The following is a 23086-nucleotide window of genomic DNA, read 5'->3' as shown; positions in this document are numbered from 1 at the left end:
GTCACTGGCCCTCTCTGTCATACAGTCCCAGGCCAGGAGTCTAGAGTTTTGGGCTGTCCGCCCAAGTACTTGTTAATAAATGTCCATTCTTAGTCTGTAAAGGAATGTAGACAGGGCATCCTGCCTTACAAAACAGAAAATCACAATAAAACAGAGTCTCAGTCATGATACAGAGCTCTGCTGCTGGGCTCCACAATCTCTTCCCACTGGACTTCTGCTCCTAGTTGGGGACTTGGCTGGAGGAGTTACCCACTAATACACTGTGGGTTCTCCACCGCTGTCTCCATCTTCTCTGGAGATGTCCTACATAACTCAAGTGAGGTTGGTGCAAACCTTGTTGGCCATCCGGAGGTTCTGTGCTCGGTGGAGGCAGTTTGGTCTCTGCTAGCAGGCCATGAGGACAACCCCTCCAGTTCCCAGCCCTTGGTGTGCTGCGCCTCGATGGAGAGGATGATGTGACTTGGTGTCACCGCTGTCTGGACAGCAGTTGTAAGCCCGGACTTGTTGGGCACATTTTGTTTGCCTACAGTGGCCTAATCTGCATCCATAAGCATCAAGTTTTGTGCTCTAGGTCTTGTGCAAGCTTGACATGTCCCCAGACAAGCATTTCTGTACTCCTAGCCCCACTCTTTTCTGTCTTCTCTACCACCAGTATTTCACAGCTTTATTCTAAAGACATACCTTGGTACCCTGCTGCTCAGGGTGAGACAGCCTGGGTGCTGCTGGAGAAAACCTTGTGAGGTTCCCCCCGTCTTCCATGCAGGGCTGTCTCAGGGTGGCCCAACTGGATTTCACGAGCCTGGTAATGTGAAGAGTCAAGGGCAGACTGAACGTGTGTTGTCAAGCCGTGACTAGTGGAAAGTCTCTTCCCTCCCCAGCCACAAGGAGATAACTGACATGTAAACCTAGAGAAAGTCAGCCTACCTGGGATGGAAGTCATGGAAGTTAGGAGATGATTGTTCTGTACGAAGAATAGAGAAGTAACAACCTCTGCGAGAAAAGTCCATGTAATACGATGTAAAGGGCAGTAGGTAAATAGAGTAACATGATTTGCATGGGGTTTATTGTGAATTAAAGTTTGCTCACTGGTGGTGTCAGCAGCGGAGGTATAAGATGCAACCCTGAAGGGAAAGCCCATGGGGAAAAGTGAAGCTGGGTGATCCTCGTGACGCAGCTTCCATGCCCAGCATCCTGATTCTCACGTCGCATTTGCACTATCTAATCTTCAGCAGATATTTCTACAGCTTCCCTTATCATGGTGTCCAGCCACAGCCTTTTGAAAGTGCCTTGGTGTGAAGAGAGAGGAGTGCCAAGAAGGGAGGATGAGGGGAAACAGCTGGCGAAGTCACTGGGGTTTGTGTCCATATCGCCCAGCAAAGCGGGACAGGAAAGCTTCCTGCCCTCGCCTGACCGCCAGCTTCTCCTGTTCACCAGGCTTTTCTAGAGCATTCTGCCACATGTTCTGAATACACAAACCCCACTTCTTTTTATAGCCCCCTAATTCTGCGTCCACAGGGCTTCAGCCTCCCTGGGTGTCCGCAGAGGAACCTTGGTGGACACACTCAGCTACCACCAGCCGAGGGAAGGTTTTATAGATCCCGCAATAATTACAGCATCGCTGAGTCTAGTTGTATAATTTCTTGGCAATATACTAATTAAAACTAGATATTTACACACAGCGCTTATTTAAACCTAAGACTTATAAGAACCTACATACTTATAGTAACTATATATCATGGCTTTATTGAGGACCATGTTTTTCGTGCAGATTGAATTCTCAAACGCTGTTATTAACATAAATGAGCCCACAGCTTTATGTTCAAAACTGAATACTTCCAGGGCATCTGAATCATCCTGGTATTTCATTCCACCATCTACAATTATTTTTAAAATACTACATTTTTTAACTGGCTGTTTTATGGCAATTAGAAATGGCTCTGTGTTTACTAGGAACAGAGAGTCCAGCAGAGCTGAGTGTTTAATGTGATGAATAGTGTTAGGAGCTAAAAGAAAAGTCAGATGCGTGTCGACACTTATCAAAGCTGTTTGCTGCTCAGAATGACTGTTCGTGATACTTGTTTCATGATAAACTTCCTCAGAACATGATGTTACTGGAAAAAAAATGATCCACTCTGAGAAATACGCAGGTGACACAGTTGAGTCAGCAGCTTGCAGCAGTGACACAGGCTTACGGTTGTAAAAATCCCCACTGAACTTTTGTCTTCTGCGTGTGTGTATAATGTGGCCTTGAAATCTGTCGCCACAGAAGTGTCCCGTTTCTTGTGTTCACTTGGTGCCTGTTTAAAATAACAAAAAAATCTTCCCTCCGCGCTGATGAAGAGGTAGATTCCTGGGCTTAAAAGTCCTAATAGTCACAAAATTTTCCTCTTTTGTAAGTAATTCACTGTAGAAATGTTAGTATCTCTGGTGACCGCTGGTACCTCTGGGGAAACGATAAACATGGAAAAATAACAGGCCACTGTGGAAACCAGAAAAATCCTACCTCCCGTACGAGAGGGTTTAATTATTGAAGTTGCAAGCATTTCTCTGTGCACAAGCATCTCGGCATTCATAGGTGGAAAGTACCTCATGCTGTGTTTGAAATATCAACTGGATTTAAAAGGAGGCTTTGTGCTTCACCATGGACCTTGCTTAGCCTCCTGCAGATGGTCCCGGTTGCTGAAAAGAGACATGACTTGTGAGACGGGGAGACCTCCGTGCCATTTTTTCATGCTGCTCTAATCCTGCTTTACACCCATAAAGGACTTCAGTCCTTAAGCCCTTACCCTCTTTCTCCTAAATATTAAAATTATTTTCCTGAGTGTCATACCGTATTAAAGCAGAATGAAAATGGGTTTAACAATTGCTGGCATGGGGCTTCTGTACAGCCTGTGTGTCACAAATCATGTCACTTTTCAGCAATAGGGCTGCTGCCAGCGGGAGGCTCAGAAATGCTCATGTTAATCAAAAATTTTAATTTCAAATCAAATTGACAGTTTACACATGGTGAGAAATGCTTCTCACCATGTGATATTTCAGTATGCTACGCTGGGCAAAATGGGTGCACTTTCCTGTTAAGAATTTTGACTGCAGTATCTGCAAATTTATGGGTTTCAGTGTATTGGGTATGGTGAGTAGTTGATCTAAGGGAGCCCCTTGGAGAATAGGAGACAGAAGGGTTTTCATGCAGCCTGGCACTGGTGAGCTGCTGTTGGCACATGCTGCTGGAGAAATGACAGGTATTCAATAAACATCACTATGGTTAAGAGGAAGATTTAAAGGAGGGAGGGGCTGCAGTGCTATAAACAGGATTTGAAACAAATGTGCTTATTTCAGTCCGTGATTAGTCTGAATACCTAAGGATTCCGCACCAGTTTTTAAATACCCTTACATTTATTTTCCCACTGATGTTCTTCACACAGCATCAGCTATAATATTTATGGCGTTGATACTGTAGCTAAATTCTAATTTGAAGCAGTGTAAACCCAAGTAAAGTCTGCATGTATCAAGCCACGCTCCATCAGTGTGGAGACCAGAATGTGGCTACATGTCACGTTTACAGGCTGCAGCCCGGGCACCGGCTCCTACAGGCCCTCATTTCTGCCAGCAGCTTCCTTGAAGCCATTGCACAAAATTCAGGAGGGAAAATTTCACTACTTGATGAGGAGTAAGAGGAGCAAGGAGGGTTGACAGAGTGTGTGTGTGATCTGCCCCAGACAAACGAGTCACAGAAACCAATGTTCTCAGGCTGTACCAGCAATACGATGCTGACATAAAAGAAATTATCCTGACGTTATTCTCTTTAGGAGGTTTTTCCAGCTCTCTGGGCGTCCGGAGGTTAACGTGATGCCTGGTTTGTGATATCGGGGCTTTCATTTTACAAAGGGGGAGAGAAACAGGGGCAGCAAGACCCACCTTCTCAATTCTCTCCCTCCTGACCCATACTTATCGCTTGCCTGTGAGAATGGGCAGGTGCTTGTTTTGGCAGTGCAGGGGGGTCCCTGCGGACCTCGTGGTCCACCTCGTGCCACCAACATCCCCGGGAAGCTGAAGGAAACCATGTGGATTCTCCGGGCTCGTTTGGACATTGAATCATGCATCAAACGGCAAAGCCGAACTGGCAATATCACCACAGACCTTGGAGATCCCAGCTGTCACTGCGCTTGTAACCAGGGTTGATATGAAAATATGAAGATAAATAACTCCTTCATGTTATTATTTTCAGGGAGGCGGGCTTTTCTTTTTATTACTCTTTTTATTGTTGGATGCCATAAATATTCCAGAATGATTATCGCAGGGTAGATTTCATCTCGTTTACTTTGAAAGGCTTTTGAGGAGCGCATTATTTTATAAGCTGCCAAATGAATATGACCATTTATAATGATTTTTCTTCTTTTCTTTAATATTTGCTTTTTGGATTGAGGACCTGAAACAGAAATATGGTAATTTAAGACATCTGTTGTTTTTCAAGCTATAGGCCCCTATTGGGATTAATGCAGTTAGTTTATTTATCAAATTTTGTATATGGTAGAGAAGGAGATTCTTAATTTTTATCATTAAATCAAAAAACTGTATTTAACTGATTTCTCGCCCACATGAGTACTGAAAGATACCCTACAATGTTAGGAGTAATCAGAAATGAAAAACCACTCCAAACATCTTAGATATTGTCCTTAACCTGAACCTGAAGGGCTTTCAATGTTTCAAGAAGACTTTTGTCTTCATGAGAAAGGAACTATCCTTGCGCCCTCCACTTGGGCAAAGCCTGACACAACTGATTCCCATCTATGATCGTTGCCATTCATTATGCTATCTCTGCACTGAAATACAAAATGAGCTGAACCTCCCAAGAGCTGAAGCTGCTGTGGATCTGGGCAGGGTCAGGCTGGTGGTGGCACAGCCAGCCTGATGCCGCATTTGCACTGGTCCACATTCTTTAATATGCAACCCAGACTCTGGAGCTCAGAATGACACATATTGAAATAAGAATTAGGCATTGTTATTATTAGAGATTCTAAAATGGTGTATGAAAGGGGACATGCAGAAGACATTACATGGGTATTTCTGTTCTGGTTCACCTTGGAGAACATCAGTCATGGTGGGTTGGGTGGGTTCCCTTGTGAAGGCTTGAGAGTCCTTTCTCCCCGTGCCTTGAGATGTTGATTCCCAATGGCCACCAAGAGGATAAACCGTGTGGAAACAGGGCTGAGCAGAAGTGCCCACAGGAAAACTAGCAGCGCTTCACAGTTTCACCGTCGGCTAGATACAGACATTTTAGCTAAAAATCAAAAAGGCGAACCATTTGCTGGTGATTTTGCATATTGTGAAGGGTTAACAAAACTTTCATTTTCACACTCTATTAAGCCAGGACCAGGAAACAATTTCTAATCAACACTCAGATCTGGGCAGGGATTGTGCAGTCTTTTGTAGGAGGCCTCAGATCTGTGTTCTCTATTCTCACATGCTCACTTCCAGCTGTTGTCATTGAAATCCCACATAATCTCCCTGGGTCAAAGGGCAGTCATCCATGACTGCCGCTGTTAGGAGGTTATGCTGATTTCTGTTGTCAAATATTGGCCCTTTTTTCTTTCAATCACTCCCATTCTACTTTTTTTAACAAGAAAGATCCAGCCTAGAATTGTATTACATGACTTTAAAGTCTTAAAAGTGTTCCTCTATTATACTAACACGACATGCCCTGGACGGTCTAATCCATCCTGCTATGGGCCACAAAGAAAGTTCTGGTGCTTCTTAAAAAAACCTCAGCCAAAAGCAGGTAGGTGAGCCCGGGAGAATAACAGCATATCTGACATATGGCCCAGAAGTTATTTCATAAGAAAATATGTAATTTGCCCAAGGTGAGTTATTGCTGTGGCATTAAAAATAAATTGGAAATAACAAACAGAAATAGAAGTGAGAGCATTTTTCAGGGAACAAGGGAGGTGTCTATATCACATTTAATGTATAATATCTTGCTTAACTCTTCTACAAAACGTCCATGAACTAAAAATGTGGTATAATTTACCACTAAAGGTTTATCATTTATGAATTTGAGGAATGCATTTTGCACAAAGCAATTAAAATGAGGCTGTCGTGCCAGCTCTGGAGGATCGGTATTTGGGGTCTGTTGCTAAATGCAGATTTTCTTACAGCTACATGTGATATTCAGGCCTGTGTACAGCTCCCTCGTGCTGTGTGGGACAGAGTACTGCAGCTGGGATAGATGGTCTCTTTAATCTCCATGTGGTTTTTTGGATGTGAAGTTAGCACATGCGCTTTGGCCCCATGGATCTAGCTTTCCATTTCCAGCGTGGGGTGGTGACCAAGCATCTCTTGGTGAACACCAGTGCTGCCGCCCCAGGCAGGGTGAGCAGGTACAAGAACTTGGGCAGGGCTGGTTTCAGCCTGGAGTGCTGCCTTGGTCACCCACATGTGTGCTGGAGGTGGACACTTCCCACAAGTGAGGTGCACGTTCCTCCCTACTTGACAGCAGGACCCTGTGTCTGCAGAGGGATGTGCTGCTGGAGGGAATGCAGTCGTGGCTGGGTCAGCCCAGGCTTAGTAAACTCACCTTCTGGTTGAGTGGAGCGTAAATGTCATAGAATCATAGTTGCAGAATAATTTTGGTTGGAAAAGAACTTTAAGATTGAGCCTGTTAACCTCACACTGCAAAGTCCGCCTCTAACCCATGTCCCTAAGAACCTCATCTCTGTGCCTTTTAAACACCTTCAGGAATGGCGACTCAGCCACTTCCGTGGGCAGCCTGTTCCAATGCCTGACAGCCTTTTCCATGAAGAAATTTTTCCCAGCATCCAGTCTGAAAACCCCCTGGCGCAACTTCCTCTCATCCTATCACTTGTTACTTGTGACAAGAGACCAACCGCCTCCATGCTCCAGCCTCCTTTCGGGCAGTTCAGAGATCAGAAGGTCTCCCCTCAGCTCCTGTTCTCCAGGCTGAATCCCTGCAGATCCCTCAGCCATTCCTCACAGGACTTGTTTTCCAGACTGTTGACCAGTTCTGAAAGGCTTGACCACAGCACACGTATTCTGTCCTTTCCTTTTGGCTGGAGAACTCAGATTAGGATGGGCTCTGTCACTCCCATCCTCCTCAGCTGGTGCAGGGGTGGAATAGCAAATCTTTTGGGAGTCCTCGGGGTGATCTGGGTTCCCTCTGATAACATCCCCTCTCTCAAGGCCTGCAGGTGCTGTGTGATACAGACATTAATTTTCTAATCAATATTATTGCTCCACATTGTTTGTGAAACGTGGGATTATCTAGACAGAGGATAAAACCCAAAGGAACCAAGTTGCACTTTGAGCAGAGAGGGCTTTTCTTTTAAGCAGGCATTTGGTTAAGATAATAGGCTTGCGACCCTAATTGATTATTACTATTTTAAGGTTTTAAGATGGCTATGTATAGTGAGATGCTGAACATCAAAAAGGCTTTAGAAATGGCTTCGGTGCTAGTCTGGGGGACTTGTGTAATTTCAAAACACTGAAAAGGAATCAAAGTCTCCCAAAAAGCCCTTCTCCAAAGCTCCAATGCATTGTGGAAGAGAAATAACTGGATTTGGACTTCATCATCTTGAAAGAAGTAACTTCTTCCCGTTGTTATTTAAGCTTGGATTTCAGGAAACCAGCTGTATCTCTGTTTAGAAAATACCTCGTATATTTATAGTGCAATCTAACTATTTTATAATAAAAATAATACTGTTGAGTTACACAAGGAAGCCTGCTAATTAAATAACAATAATACTTGAGCACCTTGAAAACATCTTCTGATATTCAATTAAGGAACAACAACCCAGTGAACTTTAACCTATAGACCATATTCAGACTTTCTACATAAAAGTAATTGCATCAGTCATGATTTTCTCAAGCTACAACACAAGCTCTTGATTGGTAGCTCAATGTCTGAGACTCCTTTTTACAGCATTAATTGGGAAAGCAGACAATACTCTCCCTGTAAACTAGATTTTAGGACGAAGGTTAGTTGCCTTTGTACACGTTTACTCATTGAAATAGGAATGTTTGCTTAATAATTCAAAACAAATAGCATTAGACAACAAGTCCTAATCCTGATTTCTCCTCTGCCAGTGTAAATTAGGAGAAAATTAGGTGAAACTCTATTTGATCAGTGTAGAAAGACTTGTTTAAAACTTCTTTGAGATCAGAATTAGGCTCCAGCAATTCAAGCCTTTTCTTCTGGCTTCTTTACTGGGATCTAAAGGAAGAATATGTAAATCACATTATGAATTTTCTCCCCAATTAAAGCATTCATCAAGTTATGGAAAGATGTTTTTCACATGGTACTTGTTATGACAGCATTGCATCGTTTTTGTGCATTGTACCAAACGTGGGATTGTGTAATGACCTATTATTTATTAGGTAGTATCCTGATCTGCTTTATTCAATTTGGTCTTATTAGCCTGAGGTTTTTTCTCCCTTGGGTGAAAAACGATCATCCTCGTGAGCCAAAGTGATGTCTTGTGCAATAAGCTAACTCCTCGCTGGACCTAGACTTGGGCTGAAGGCAATGATTCAACAATATATTTAAATACCTGCTTAACTTTGTCAACTCATCTTTATTTGGCAGGGCAAATGAGCATGTGCTTTAGTCAAGCGTGTGATTAAAATTAAGCACGTGCTCTAACCACTTTGCTGAGTCAGGGCCTGCCTTGGCTACCCAGGTGTCTTAATTTATACCCAGAAATTCAGTGAATGAGCTCTGTTAGTTTTTTATAAAGTGAGTAAAAATTCTCTCATCCTTATTTCAAACACCTGCTTTGCTACCAGAATGTGACTGTTGCACAAAGCTGCAGCGATAACCCGATCACAGACAGCAATTTCAATGTCCTAACTTTGGGATATTTAGCAGAATTATCACAGTGCACGTTATTTCAGTAAAGTGCTGCATGAAAAGTAAATCTTGCCAGCTTTCAAGATGTTTAATCATCTTTTCAGTAAAGGAGCTCATTAATGCTAACATCTGCATATGTAATTGCTTGACTTTACCTATTTTTTTTCTCATTCAGAATTAAGTGTAAAAGCCAAATGGATATATTTTTGCATTTTGTCCCCTGTTAATAGACACAAGATGTTTACTTTACATATTTTGTGAATCCTGCTATTTCCTAGTCATTCTTCTTTTACACGTTTAGCTTCTTTGTCCTGTTTCTGACGTTTTCGTGTTGTGCTGTAAGTGCAGCTCAGTAAAAGCTACAGCATTAGGCCTGGATTTTGCAATCTGGACCAGCCAGGCAAACCTTTAAACTTTTCATGGAGTTCGAATTCACAGACCAACCGGGCATCGAAATGAGTTCAGGATACAGCTCTAAGCCAAGGGCATTGCTTTTGTGGGTATCAAGATATTATTAATGATTGGCGAGATGAGCCCCTGATTTCCTAATGTTTTTAAGTAAATAACAAACTGGGAGAATTGTGAAATTAACCTTACATTTGTGAAATGTTTATTTTCAGTACTGAAGGATGAAAATCTAATCACTCTGGTTGCATGCTGTTGTTTAATGATTACTATTACATGTACATGCATAAGAAGTGTTCCTACTGAAGTGAACATTTCAAGTATACCCAGCAAAATAAGAATAATGAAGTTAGCAGGCCCAAGCTAACTTATTCAACTTTTATGTTTTATTCATATATATATAATTTTATTTCTTAATTATTCCATTTTTCTCATGCCCTGCAGAATGATGAGAGCTAGAATGTGTTTAAAACCATTCGGTGGCGTTTTCATTTCTGGTTTTACCTGTGTTTGCTAGGTTAAGGTAACGTGGTTAGCTGTGCTATAGTTGTGTTCTTATGGGATGATTACAAAAGGCTCTGGCCTTTCCCTTAAAAAAGATCAGCCAATTGTCCTACCATAGCCGTGATTTGTTTTGATTTTTGTTTGGGGAGGGGGGCGGGTGCCTTTTCTTTATTTTTTTAATTTTAATTTTTATTTCCATATTTAAATCTCACCTTCACTCCTCGTGCGATAGGCACCTGCCTGGGGAATGCAGGTGGAACTGGACACCGGAGCAGAGCCGGTGCGGTGCTGGCGGCAGAACCCACACGTGACAGATGTTGGTAGCGTTGCTGGCTGTACTTCTGGAAGTTGCTCAGATGCTGCCGTGATGAGCACAGTGTGAGAAGTTACATAGCCGAGACTGGCTTCCCTACCAAGGGCTCTGCGGAGTTGTAAGCGGCCTGGCCCGGGTCCAGCAAGGCACTTAAGCATATGCTTAATTTTAGGCACATGAGTGGTTTCAGTGAAGACCTAAGAGAATTATTTTTAATTCACAGATCATTTAATTCAATAGGCAGGTCTGCTGCAGCATATGAAAAGTAGATCTTCATATTAAAAATACTCGGGAAACTGTCAATGAACAAACATTGCGTATGGCCAGCAACCATTTCTAAAAAGCAGAATGATGTAGTCGTCACCTTCATTATGGTGAAATACAAAGCAAATCAGGCAAAAGCATTTGCAATTATCTGAGAGCTACTCCTAAGTTGAAAGTAAGGAAAAATAAAAGCTTGTAAGAACATTTTTTTCATTTGAAGTAGAGAAAAATTTATTCTCTTGGTGTAAATAAAAACCTTGTTTGCAGATTGAGGAATTTGTTTGTGTTGAATTTCAGCATCAATTTCAATATTTTATAGTACATTTATCTACAGCTGGAGCATGACAGATTTGTGTATATTTATATGTTTGTGTACATAATACATATGTATACACACATACACAAGGATGCCCAAAGATATACATATACACAGTTTGAAAACTCATCATTATTGCCGAAGTATAAAAACATGCCTGATGCAGAAACTTGTCTCGAGTCTGTTGTTAGCTTAGCGACTGCGTTCATCTGGCACTGTGGGATCCTCACAGAATCCAGGAGGTTCTTCTGTGCAGGAACAGAATTCGCTGAGATCTTGGCTGGAGGAGAACGGCTGACGTCCCTCCAGATCTCTCCCAAACCTTGCCCTGACATGCCATCCGCGGTAGTTCTGCACACGCGATGCATTTATTTTATTTCCCATTCCACGGGTAGAAATTACAGTGAAATAGTTCATTTTTTTAAAGAACCCCAAAAGAAAGACAGGAGAAAAACTATGCAGCTCTCATTAGTCCTGTTGCTCGGGTCATTATAGGAAGGTATTGCTGTGATGAGCGTGGTGCGCCATAGAATATACTGATCACAGGGAAATCATACTGAATCTGGCAAACAATTAACAGCGGAGCAGATGGTGCCTCTGCAAAACATTCAATAATACATGTGTGCGTGCACCGGAATCAGTGACTCTAAGTAGGACAACCTAAAAAGGTATATGCCACTTATCCCGTGGACAAGTAGGACTTTACAGTTCTTTTAATAATCTCTTTATCCTGAGATTTCTCCTTTGACCCTGATTTCAAAAGCAGGAGGTCAGCCTGAACTGCAGACCTGGAGTTGAAGTCCAGGTCCGTCCCGCTCTGCACACTCCCACCGGCCACAGCCCAAAAGCTGCTCCTTTTGTCATTGATCACACCCGTGAAAATGAAATGAACATTTTGTGGCAGGCACATTTGTAGAGAAGAAGGAAAATAGCGTTACGTAAGGTGTAATAACATTTTGATACCAAGTGTAGAGCCTTTCCTTGCACAAGGGAGACGGACATGGAAGAGAGCGCCCTGGTTCCTAAAGACAGTCCAAAACTCAAAGTTAATACTTTTCTTATGCAGTTACTTGTATTTCTTTTTGAAAACTAGTTTTAAATGTTGGGATTTTTTTAAAATGAGAAAGACATTAATTTAGTTTTTTTTAACCAGCTGCTATTTTTAGATTTCCCTGGTGTAACCTTAGAAAATGAAGAGTACATCTTTAAATCTTGTTTTGTTTGAATGAATGGGTAGATAATCCTGATCAGATGTTTCTTTAGAGAATAATGTTTAAAACGATTATGGAACTTAGCTGTCCTGTCTGTTTCCTAGGTACAGTATTTTCATTTCAATTGTGAAGTCATTAGGGGTCATCCAAGGTAACCGTTTATTAAAATAGTCTTCTTTTGTTTCAGATTTCCTGTTGAGATGCTTTAACATGTAAAAATCTCCCTGCTGATGTGTCATGTTAGGTTTCCTAACCTCTAGATAGAAACCGCAAAGCAGCCTACATAGCTGTATGACTAGTTACCCACCTACATAAACAATAATTACTGCTAAGTGGGAAATTAGATGTCACATTTTAAGTCTAAATGAAAGTAAACTATTTGAGAATGCTGTCATTAAATGCTTAAAGCTAATCGCAGTTCTCTCCCTCTGTTTGTTTTGTAGGACATTTGGGCTTCCAGGACAGTTTTGTCACATCAGGTGTTTTCAGTGTGACTGAGCTAGTAAGAGTCTCACAAAGTAAGTATCATTTTGTGGCCGGTTTATGTGGTTTCTGCAATCCCAGCTTGTTTCTTTGATTCTTATTGTGACCCTTCCCCAATTCTTGAAAATCGAGAGCCTCTTCTCCCCACTTCTCACCAGTGGGCAGTGTTGATGTGCCACATCTTTTAATGTGGGAAAACAAAATAGCATAATTTTGAAAAGTAAATGAAAAATTTTTAATGCTGAAAACTTGAATGTGCAAGTTGATCAGTTTGTCTGGAAACGAGTGCAGGTAAATGCCTCGAGAGATCAGCTCATCCAGTGGATCCCTTGCAGGATCCAAGGCCTGTATTTTAACCAGACCTCTAAAAATGGCATGATCTGTGCACATAAGCCTGGAAATTTGCTTGTGGCACTTTTGCATGTTGTATTCATCTGTGCCGTGTGTACGTGTGTTTGTACACCTGCAGATTGATGAACTTGTCAGTAATGCCAACAACTGTACCAGCTTCAGCTCTGATAATCTCGGTTATGCAGAGCCATACATCTTGACTTCGCAAGGCCTATGCTTTCCATTAACTCTATGGAATTCTGTCTTCTAGAAGGATTTGTTTTTTGACCTTTAAAAAATGCTAATGCCCCCAGCATGAATGACACACTGCAGTGTGATCATTACAGGCTTGTCAATACTCACTAACAACAGTGAATTAAGAGTACCTGTCACCACCCTGTTCATTGATCAGAGGTGCATTGATTGTATTTTGCTATGACATAATCCAGATAGTTCAGAAGAGAGTATGGACTGGTAAGTCAGGGCCATAGGAACAACTCCTTTGGGAGTCTTTTCTGGTCTGGTGTAGAGCTATGGAATAACATCGTATTATCGCCATGTACCACTTCTGTAGGTGAACCACACAACTACATGCCCCTTTAAAATCTTAGGGTTTGTAACCAGTCTTTTTAGCACAGACAGTAATAAAAATGGTTTTCCTTCTAGATAGCAGGAATATTTGTTTGGCTACTCGTTCTGAGTGTGTAGTTTAAGTTCTTCTGGGGCTGGAATGTAACTGGCACAAACATAGCAGAGAATCTGTGGTTTTGAGTCAGAACACAGAGTTTCTGTAAGTATTTTCCTGTTTTATTTCCACTTTTGGAAAGACTTGCACTAGCTAGTAAATTGGCTTTATATTCAAAAATAGGATGCTACAAGGAAAGCATGGCAAGCTGGCGATACATGAATGTCAGAGGTATTATACTCTGGGGAGAGAGACAGAGAGAGAAAAAGTTCGAGGCAGACATTTCTCCGGGGCTTTCTTCCCTGACAACTGGACAAAGTTAAGAGGACTTAGAAGTCAAAAGGAGCTGCTGAGAGCTCAGCACATATGCAAATCGGTTCCCTTACTGAAGTGCTTAAATAGGGACTGTGACATTGAACTCGCTGTCCTGTGTACACTAACTTTACCTGCAGCCATGGTGGACAAACCCAAGTTATCGCCAGTTTTTGAACATCTCCATGATATGTCGTGTTAGTTAAGCCTGACAGTGTCAGGCTTTTGAAGCCCAGAGGATTCACCCTCCCCCTCTGCAAGGCATCCCACTTCTCCACAATCTTATCTCGGCTGTTGGAGCCCTGCACAGCAGAGCTGCCTCTGGACTCTGTCAGCCGTGCTTTGTGTGTGCATGGGGCAGGGCTGATAGAAAAGCGTCCCCGTTCAGGACTTCAGTCCCCACCGCCAGTCCCAGCCTCCCAGTTTGGCATTGACCTCAGGAGCATCATGTTTCATGCATAACAATTTTCCAAGATATTTTATTGTAGCTAAACTATAGCACTGTGTATTGAGAATTCCTGGCATTCAGCATGCTTTGCAAACTGTGTCCGAGATGTTCCTCTGCTTGTCGTTGAGGTGCATCACCTCCAAGGATGGGGCACCTGCAGGCAGCAAGAGCAAGACAGGCATGAACTTTATCAGAAATAAGAAAGAAGGTGTTGGTGGGCAAAATAAAAAGATTAGGCTTTTGTCTGTTCCAGACGCAGGGGTTTACACTCTTTTTCTTGGGCTCTTTAATAATCCCGGGAGGTCAAGATCTCAGTTTTATATCCTGTCCACAAGCCAGCACCTCTACCAAAAATAGTGTCCCCAAAGCATATCGGGATATCACTTCAGAACTGACTCAGAGGGAAGAGTGCCAGCAACTGATTTAGCTACACGGCTTTTGATAGTACCCTGGATTTTCCTTGGAGATGCCCCAGACATGTACTGACCAGCCGTAACCTTGTTTACTTTGGGAGGTCTGAGAAGCCCACAGCCTGACATGCCGTGGCTACCCAGTAGGATACATTTACTGCAGAGTCTAGCAACAAATTCCCAGCAAAGTCAGTATTAATTCACATAGTGATATTCAAAGAATTATCTAACATAACAGGTTAACAAAGTAATTGCTGCACATTTGCCTACACTGGCAGGCAAGATCTTAAAGAGTGTGCTTTTCAATATAACCTTTGCTTGGTTGTCTACGTGTTCTCGTATCTTGATCCAAGACCAGTCCATGGGTTGCCTTCAGACTGGGGAGCTCAGCTTATGAACAGCCATCACCCAGACTCCCCAGCAGCTACTAACAGTCTGTAGCTTGAGTGATCAAAATATCCTCCGTCAGTTTTCTTGGCTTCACTTTCTAAAAATCATTTTTCTTCTCCAGAAGCCACCCTGGCTGGGGAAGGAACAAGCCTGCCTGTCCTTAGTGGGTGCTCACATTTAGTCTCTGCTTTGCTCCTGGGCGTGCTCCGTGTTTGCTTTGCAAAGAGGTCATCTTTGTGTGCACCCATTGTCATGTTTCTTTCCGTGCTTGCTTTTGATAAAATGATGATAGAAATAAGGGATTTCCCACAGTTTTAACTGCTCTGTGGTTTGCTGCTGTTATCTAAAATTAATCTTGTGAAATATTGTTGGTAGCAATTATGTGCCCCGTTTATTTAGTAAAGTTCCCAAGGTCCACATGACAAGGAGTCTCAAGTAATAAGCGGTTGTCTCCATCATGCAAATTTGGGGAATGAATTAAATCAAGCAAAAGGTCAGCTGTTACCATTATCTATCTTGTCTATCAGTGCTGCTCATCACAGTTTCTGTGGACTATTGAACAAGTCTAGACTGTTTTGGTAACAGAAACTTGCTTTCTTCAGTCCTACAGATGCAGATTTTCTTTTGAAATGCTACCCAGCTACTGGATCTTGCTGAGCCTAGTAAAACAGAGAAAGCAGATCATAGAAGTTCTTCAGAAAAACAAATAGTTCCCTCTCCACCCCATCTAATGTAAATGTTGCAGACCATGTTGCCAGAGGTTTAGATTGGATATTAGGGTTTATTTTTTTTTTTCCCAGAAAGGGCTGTTGGGCACTGGAACAGGCTGCCCAGGGCAGTGGTGGAGTCACCATCCCCGAAGGGTTGAACAGACGGAGATGAGGTTCTCGGGGACATGAGCTAGTGCCAGAGTTAGGTTGATGTTTGGACTCCATGATCTTGAGGGTCTCTTCCAACCAAAACGATTCCGTGATTCTGCTACATCATTAGCAGGCGGAAGGTGTGAGCTCCTTTCTAAGTGTTGTCTGTCACCCCAGATATGGGGGAGACCCCTTCAGATACCAGAGACTTCATTCTTCCATCTCAAGAGAGCTTTGGGCTGACAACAGAAGGCTCAAAAGCAGAAGCGTTGGAGATGTACATGTTTTGTGAACCTGCAGCCAGCTGTTGGCCAAGCAGAACCTTCTCCCTCTCTACCCTTGTTAGGAAAATATTCCTCTCCCTGTGTGCCGCTATCTGCTCGGCTCCAGAGAATCACCCTCTGCAGGAGGTGTGGACAGAGGGGTGGCTGTGGTGCCAAGGCACTGCCCAGTGTCCAGTCCCCCTGGCAGAGGCTGGGAGGCCATGAGAGGCCAGAGCGATGAGAGAGGCCTGGGGAATGCTGTTCCCTTCTTGGCTTGGAGTCTGCACCACGTGCTCCTGTGCAGAGAGCTGCTGGGAAGATCTCCTCCCTTGGAGGTCCTTCAAGCAGCCACATCAACTGCACTGCCCAGGATGTGAAGAAAGATTGAGGATTTATGAACATTCGCTAGAGCCAAATCAAACATATTTGTTTTGTGCTGTGTTATTTGTCAAAATGACATCATCCTTCGTGCTGATAAACAAGGGAATTCTGACTGCGCCCTGGGCTGGAAATGCCACGCTTTGAGTTTTAAGATGTTAGCAGTAAGGAGCTGGACAGAGCGAGTGGGGCGACCTTTAGTCCTTCTAACGAGCCAGTGAGCCCACCAGCACAAACATATAGTAACTTGCTTCCCGCTCCTGTATAAACACAGAAATGGTCCACCTAATTATCCCTTAGACAGTTGCACAAATTCCACAGGTAAGATGCTCTTTTGTGGTATCTGTGGCAGGCGAACAAGCATTAGAAATTAAAGTATTTGCCACCATGTGGGTGCGATGGAGGAAACGGCCTCCTCGGGCCTTTGTTCCATCAGCCAGCTACAGCCAAAACAAACTGCAGGGGGGGTCCTGCCGTCCCAGTACGTACTGGGTGCCTGTGGGAAGGTGTGGGGTGCCCCAGATCCTGTCATGGGTCTGGAGACACGGAGGAGGCTGCTGGGCATGTGTGTGAAAGTCTGGATGTAATAAACCAGCTTTCTCTAACCAGCAGCCTGTGTGTTTTCTGCTATACTAAGCATTACAGTAGTGAAGGCAGTTAAAGTCAGCAGCAGGAAAATTAACATTTAAAAAGATACTCCATAGTCCTTAGCGAAGCACTGCCATCCAAAACACACTGTTTGGGCTTGGGTATGAGAGGAAGAAAGAAAGATTATAATAAAAAATAGACTGCAGGCATAGAGTGAACAGTTGCCGTGACCTTGCCTTTTGTATGCCATTACACAATTCAATGGCAGTCCACTCAAACCTTGCTCTCGATCAATATCCTATTAAAGCAGCACAAAAAGTCTCTATAAACTTAGTGGTTAGCTATGTTTATAAATGGAACTCAGCATAATTAGATGGTCAATAGCAGGCTGTACTTGTAATTTTAAAATGAACATCACACATTTCATATCTGTTGTATTCGGCAAAACCTCATTGAATCTAACGATAGAGTATGTAGGAAACAAAGGCCTTGCAAAAAAAAAACCCTGAGCTCCCCTTTCCTCTCGGCAGCAGCAGCAGCGCAGTGAGTTTCCCTTTGTTTATGGAGTCACAACACAGGAAAAAGTTTATTAGTCAAATGTCATGTTTCTCCCATTTAACCTTAAACACATTATCACTTTGCTGCAGTGTTACACATGTAATGATCTTAGTTACATCCCAACCCCTTTGTAAAAATAAATACATAAAAATGAGAAAAAGAGAAACTAAATATTAACATGACTAAAAAGAGAGCGCTGTATTCCAAGGGAGACAAATGCCAGCCTGGCTGGTTTTATTTAGTGGGTTTCCTGTTCTGTAATTCAATAAATTCTTAAAAATAAATATTCCAATTGGGTTAAGTCAGAGGGCTTTTTGTTAATTTCTTTGCTATTTTTCTTGACATTTCTGGTGAAGATCAGAGCTAACAAGCTGGCAGCAGGGGCGATGCTGCCCTGTGTTCTTGAGTAGAGCCGCCCACCCTCCTCCTCCTCCTCTTTTTGGGTAAAGGAGCAAGTCCTGCCCCTCAGAACAAGCAAAATGTGTCCCATGTGCACAGGGATTTTTGTGTTTTTTTGGTGATGCCAGCAGCTGAAACGGGAGCAGAAGCCGGCATCAGTTTGTTTGCTTAGAAAGCCCTGGGTCAGATGACATCTTGACGCTGGCACGTAGGTGGAGATTATTGTTTGGACTCGCAACTGCAATTTCTGACATCTTTTCCTCTTTGAGAGATGTTCCTGAGCTATCAGAAGGTCACTTTGCTGCAGGGCATTTCTTAGGGGAGGAAATGGCGTGTTTTTAGTGTCAGTGGCCTGGCGTTCCTGCAGGCTGCAGCCTGCAAAGAGCCGGCCGTGCTGGCCTGGACCTCCCCAGCCCCATGGCCACTGCGTGTGGGGCCCAAGCGTGTTCCTGGGCCGTAGGAAGATTGCATGGTGAATCACCAGATACTACAATGAAGGGAGTTATTTTAGGCAGTTTTGCCACAGCTGGCAACACTTTGATCCCTTCGCTTACTCTCCAGGACTGCAGCCTTTGCAGGGAATCCCGCAAATAAATGCAAGTGTTTCCTTCCTGTCAGTTTATGGATACGGGCAAGGTGGATGATCCATGCGGGCAGTGTGAAAAGCAATTTATAGAATCACAGATTCATTTTGGTTGGAAGAGACCCTCAGGATCATCCAGTCCAACCATAACCTAACTCTAGCACTAACCCATGGCCCTAAGAACCTCGTCTAAATGCCTTTTAAACTCCTCCAGGGATGGTGCCTCCACCACTGCCTGGTCAGCCTGTTCCAATGCCCAACAGCCCTTTCCAGGAAGAATTTTTTCCTAATATCCAATCTAAACCTCCCCTGGTGCAACTTGAGGCCATTTCCTCTTGTCCTATCACTTGTTATCTGGCAGAAGAGACCAACACCCTCCATCCTCCAACCTCCTTTCAGGACCAGGCTCGGGTGGCTCTTGACTGCATCATGCCAGCTCCGGTGACACATGTCACCGCAAACCACGGGGATGGCACCGCGGTCCCGGCAGCCAAAGCCCAGTGCAGGAGGTGTGAGGTGCTGTCAGGCAGGCAGGAGAAGGGATTTCAGACCAGCTCAGCCCTGTGCAAGGTTCTCCACAGCACTTCTAGGGCCAGAGACCTTGAGTTGGTTGTGGCAGCACAGTGGCCCGAGTGTCAGGACTGCCACGGAACTGCAGGTCCTTGTCACCAGATCTGCTGTTGTGTATCAGAGGTGGGTTTCATTCTGTGCCCCTCAGGTTGCAGACAGGCTCTGGAGTGTGGCAGGGTGGTTTGGCCTGTAGCAAACAAAGCATCCTTCGTGCTCGCTGTGTGATGAGCCGGTTTTAATTTGTGCTGAGTTTACATAGCATTAGCTGTACGTTGTTCCTATCCCACCCCTGGTTTGGAGATACATTTCATTTTCCTATAGGGCCAGTTCAAGTGTTGGAACAGAAACGTCCAGGATTTGGGGAGATGGCAATAAACAGAAGGGGGGGTGAGAGAAAGAAGAAAAGCGTTATCCACATACTAGTTTTTCTTCTGTATCTGTTTGCAGTAAAACTGTTCCATAAATCTTGCAATGGCTAGGAAATTCATCATGCCTCAGAAAGAAACAGTGCTTTAATTTAGCCTTTTTATGTTCCTGTTTGGAATATAGCATGCTTAACCTGTAAGTTCGTCTTTGGTGGGTAGAGGGTGCAGAGGAACTGAGCAGCAAAGGGTTTACAGAGCACATTTCTGTTTGGCAAGGAAGTTGCTGAAAACTGTGGAGTAGATGCTGCAGAGAGTACCTTTATGATTGATTTCCATTCAAGTCAGACTGACTGCAGTGTGGTCATTTTTCTAACCCATAACTGCTCACACTGCAGCAGTCTGCTATCTGCAGGGTGTCTGAATTATAGCAGTCCATGTCCCTGTTACCTTTTACACAAATTACTTAGACCGGTTTCTTTTTCCATGCAAATTCATCAGTTTTACAGCCGCTTGTAGCTGCTGTCAGGAAACTGTTGCAGAAAGCACAAATTGATAAAACGAGTTAATTTTACTATGCTTAATTTTTCTTTCTTTCTGTTAGCACACCCTCTCAGACACCCAGTGTGCAGGAAGCGTACGATAGTTAAGAGAAGATAACAAAGGATTTGAGTGTTCTTGTCATAAATTACTTCCCATCTTAATTCCTTTTAATGACCATTCCAGATTTTCTCAAGTTTTAATGGCGTTGTGTATTTTTTGTCCCATCCTTTTAGAAGTCAGTGGCTATCCAGGCAGTTCCATTTCTGTCTTCAGTGACGTTCTTAAAAGATCCTTGCCAAACAACAACTAATTGTCTTGTGGGGATGAAGAGGCAGCTGCAAATTACATTATTCCTCTGTCAAATCTGACGTTGTGAGCTCCTTAAACTTGGGGTGAAATCCTGGGCCCATTACCGTCCGTGGCAGCACTCCCAGCAGCCTGTGTTTCAGCCCAGACACGCTAGCTGGGTGATACAAGCTCCCCCGTCTCCATTTCCTCGCTCCTGCCCCATCGGACTGAAAGATTTTTTCATGTTTGAAAATGGGCCAGATTCTCAGACCAAAGATTAAGCTTGGCTCAGCATCCTTGTGTGGCATCGAGGCTGCTTTGCCTTTGTTGCTGTGAATCCGGGCTCTCCGACAATGCGTTCCAGGCCAAGCTTGTGTGTTTTATTGTGCTGTACATCCTTTTTCAGATGTCTCCAAAACGTGAGGGAAAATCATGATCTCTAATTGTCAGCTCCCAAAGTTGTATTGTCCTGTAAACAGCACTGGAACAGTGACACTGGATATGGTACCGTTTGCCAAATAGAGGCGCTTTTTTTTTTGCTTTTTTTTTTTTTTGTGAAATGCATTATCTGTTGACTGTAACATTCAACTGCTCTGGACCTTTTCTCTTCTGAGAAAGACACACCACATGGAGTTCATAGGCTTGTGTCTGCAGACTTTGGGGTATGTAAGAATTCACAATGTTTTAATGTGAACCCAAGGCTCTAGGACAGGGAAATAAAAGGCATTCACATGCCTTGCAATAAAACGGAGGTGCTGGGTAAGGTAGTGAGAGGTGAGCAGGGAAAGGTAACTGGTGGATAAAAGGTTTTGGGAGTCATATGTCTCTAGCTCTGATTCAGCTGGAGGATAGGCCAGAGGAAAACTCGGATGCTCGCAGGTTTCTCATCTGCTTTTGTGCTTTCTCCAAAGAGCATTTGTAACCTCTGTGCTTGTGGATGTACATCACGTACATACCAAGGGCCCTGAGGTGTGTATTTCCCTGCCTATGCTGCTTATAGATTATGCCAAGCACACTACAGGGATGATGCAGCCTGTTTGTAACTATGCCAATAAATGTGACGCTGTCCTAAAAGTGAAAGCAAAAAGTTTCATTAAATATTAGAGTGATATTAATATAAAAGCAGTGCTTAAAGAAAATCTTGCTGGGTTTGGTTTGTTGTTTGTTGGGGCTTTTTTTAAAGAATACCTTTAGAGGAGCATAAGAAAAATTCCATGTCACAGAACATTGTATTCCTGATAACATTTACATCTTCTTGATTGCAGTGCCGGTTACCATTAGCATTTCCTGATTTCCACGTCCCACCTGTTCTCATTGTGAAACTAAACACACTCATGGGGAAGAAGAAAGTGATTTTGAAGTGCAATTCAGGCCTTATTCACGTGACTTACTGACTGCGATCTCTTTTGTTTCCCCAGCACCGATAGCTGCAGGAACAGGCCCTAATTTCTCCCTCTCAGATTTGGAAAGTTCTTCATACTACAGCATGAGCCCAGGAGCAATGAGGAGGTCTTTACCTAGCACATCCTCTACCAGGTAATTTAATCTCTGCCTAATAACAAGTTACTCGAAAACCCAAGCCAGCATCATTACTCATCGGGAAAGTAACCATTGCATTCTTTGACAAGCTGTTTGGGGGCCTCAAGATGTGGAGCTGTTTCAGATTCACAGAGCTGTTAAAGTTCTTTTTATATGTACAAGCTTCGAAGAAAGACTGCTGCATTGATTTGTGTAACTTCTGGCTTGTATCTTGGTGCATCAGGAGAAGTTCCGCTGGAATTCTTGTAGTTTCAGTTGTGGCAGAAGAGAATTGGGAGCATAGTGACATGTCCTAGCAGGGGAATCCTAAGACAGACTTACAGGCATTCTTTATCTTAAAAAAGTGTTATCTGTGAGACTAACATCATTTTAGGACCTTGGCCTATCATGAATTCTAGTTTTCCTATAGCATTTAGAAATTTGTGACTCAGGCTGTAGGAAACAAATTGTTAATGCAGATGACTACCCAGTCTGATCTTGATTTTGGCTTAGACGCCAACTATCAAACAAGGATATTTTTTATTTTTACCTTTCACGTTAACCATCCGTGAGATTAGATTTATAAACAAGCCCACTCACTCTAGTAGTCTTGAACACTATTAGGGAACCAGATTGATTTTTATTTTTTCCCCCACGGCCAAAATAGATCACTTATTTCAAAGACATGACAAGAAAGTCTAACTTCAGCCCAGGGTTCTTCTACATTTTTATCTCAGTCTGCAGTGTCACAGCTTTGCAGCAGCAAGTACACGTTAGAAGTCTCTATAGTTTGAATGTAGCCACTGTTTTTATTTAAAAAATCTTTAAAGAGAAGCTCTTAGCAATAACTTGTTACAGTTTTGCAGTGATTGGAAGAACATTCTACATCTTGCACTTAAGTCGCCCATTATGAAGCTTGATAACTACAAACCCCATTACACATCAATTAAAAGCTTGGTGCTCTTTCTTTTTTTGCATGTAAACTGTGTAGCCTACAGTGCTCATCACTACCAGCTTTCTCAGGTAGAATTTAGTTGTGACTCCAGAAGCAGAAAAGTGAGGTTATTAATGTTACTTGAGAGCTCTGTTGTTGCTCTTCTATTCTTCTGCAAATAGCTACCACTGATAAGGAGCTAATTATAAACAGCATGGGTAGTTAATAACTTGGTAATATGTTTGTTTTCCTCTCATTAGGCTGTTCCCAGTCAGAAAAAAAAATATATTCCTTAAATACATAGACTCAGC

General features: G+C 43.0%; 1 protein-coding gene across 28 annotated transcripts in view; it reads left to right on the top strand.

Annotated features, from left to right (window-relative positions):
• NFIA (nuclear factor I A) overlaps positions 1 to 23086 on the top strand; it is a 348817-nt gene that overhangs the window by 246152 nt on the left and 79579 nt on the right. For all 28 annotated transcript variants that reach the window (XM_065070931.1, XM_065070923.1, XM_065070913.1 and 25 more), the window contains 2 exons: positions 12317 to 12391; positions 21742 to 21859. In XM_065070931.1, coding sequence (XP_064927003.1) covers positions 12317 to 12391; positions 21742 to 21859 — 193 coding nt within the window. The remainder of the gene's footprint in view (positions 1 to 12316; positions 12392 to 21741; positions 21860 to 23086) is intronic.

Source organism: Columba livia, chromosome 8, assembly GCF_036013475.1.
Source record: "Columba livia isolate bColLiv1 breed racing homer chromosome 8, bColLiv1.pat.W.v2, whole genome shotgun sequence".
Lineage (NCBI taxonomy): Eukaryota > Metazoa > Chordata > Aves > Columbiformes > Columbidae > Columba > Columba livia.
This window is presented reverse-complemented; position numbering and strand designations above follow the sequence as displayed.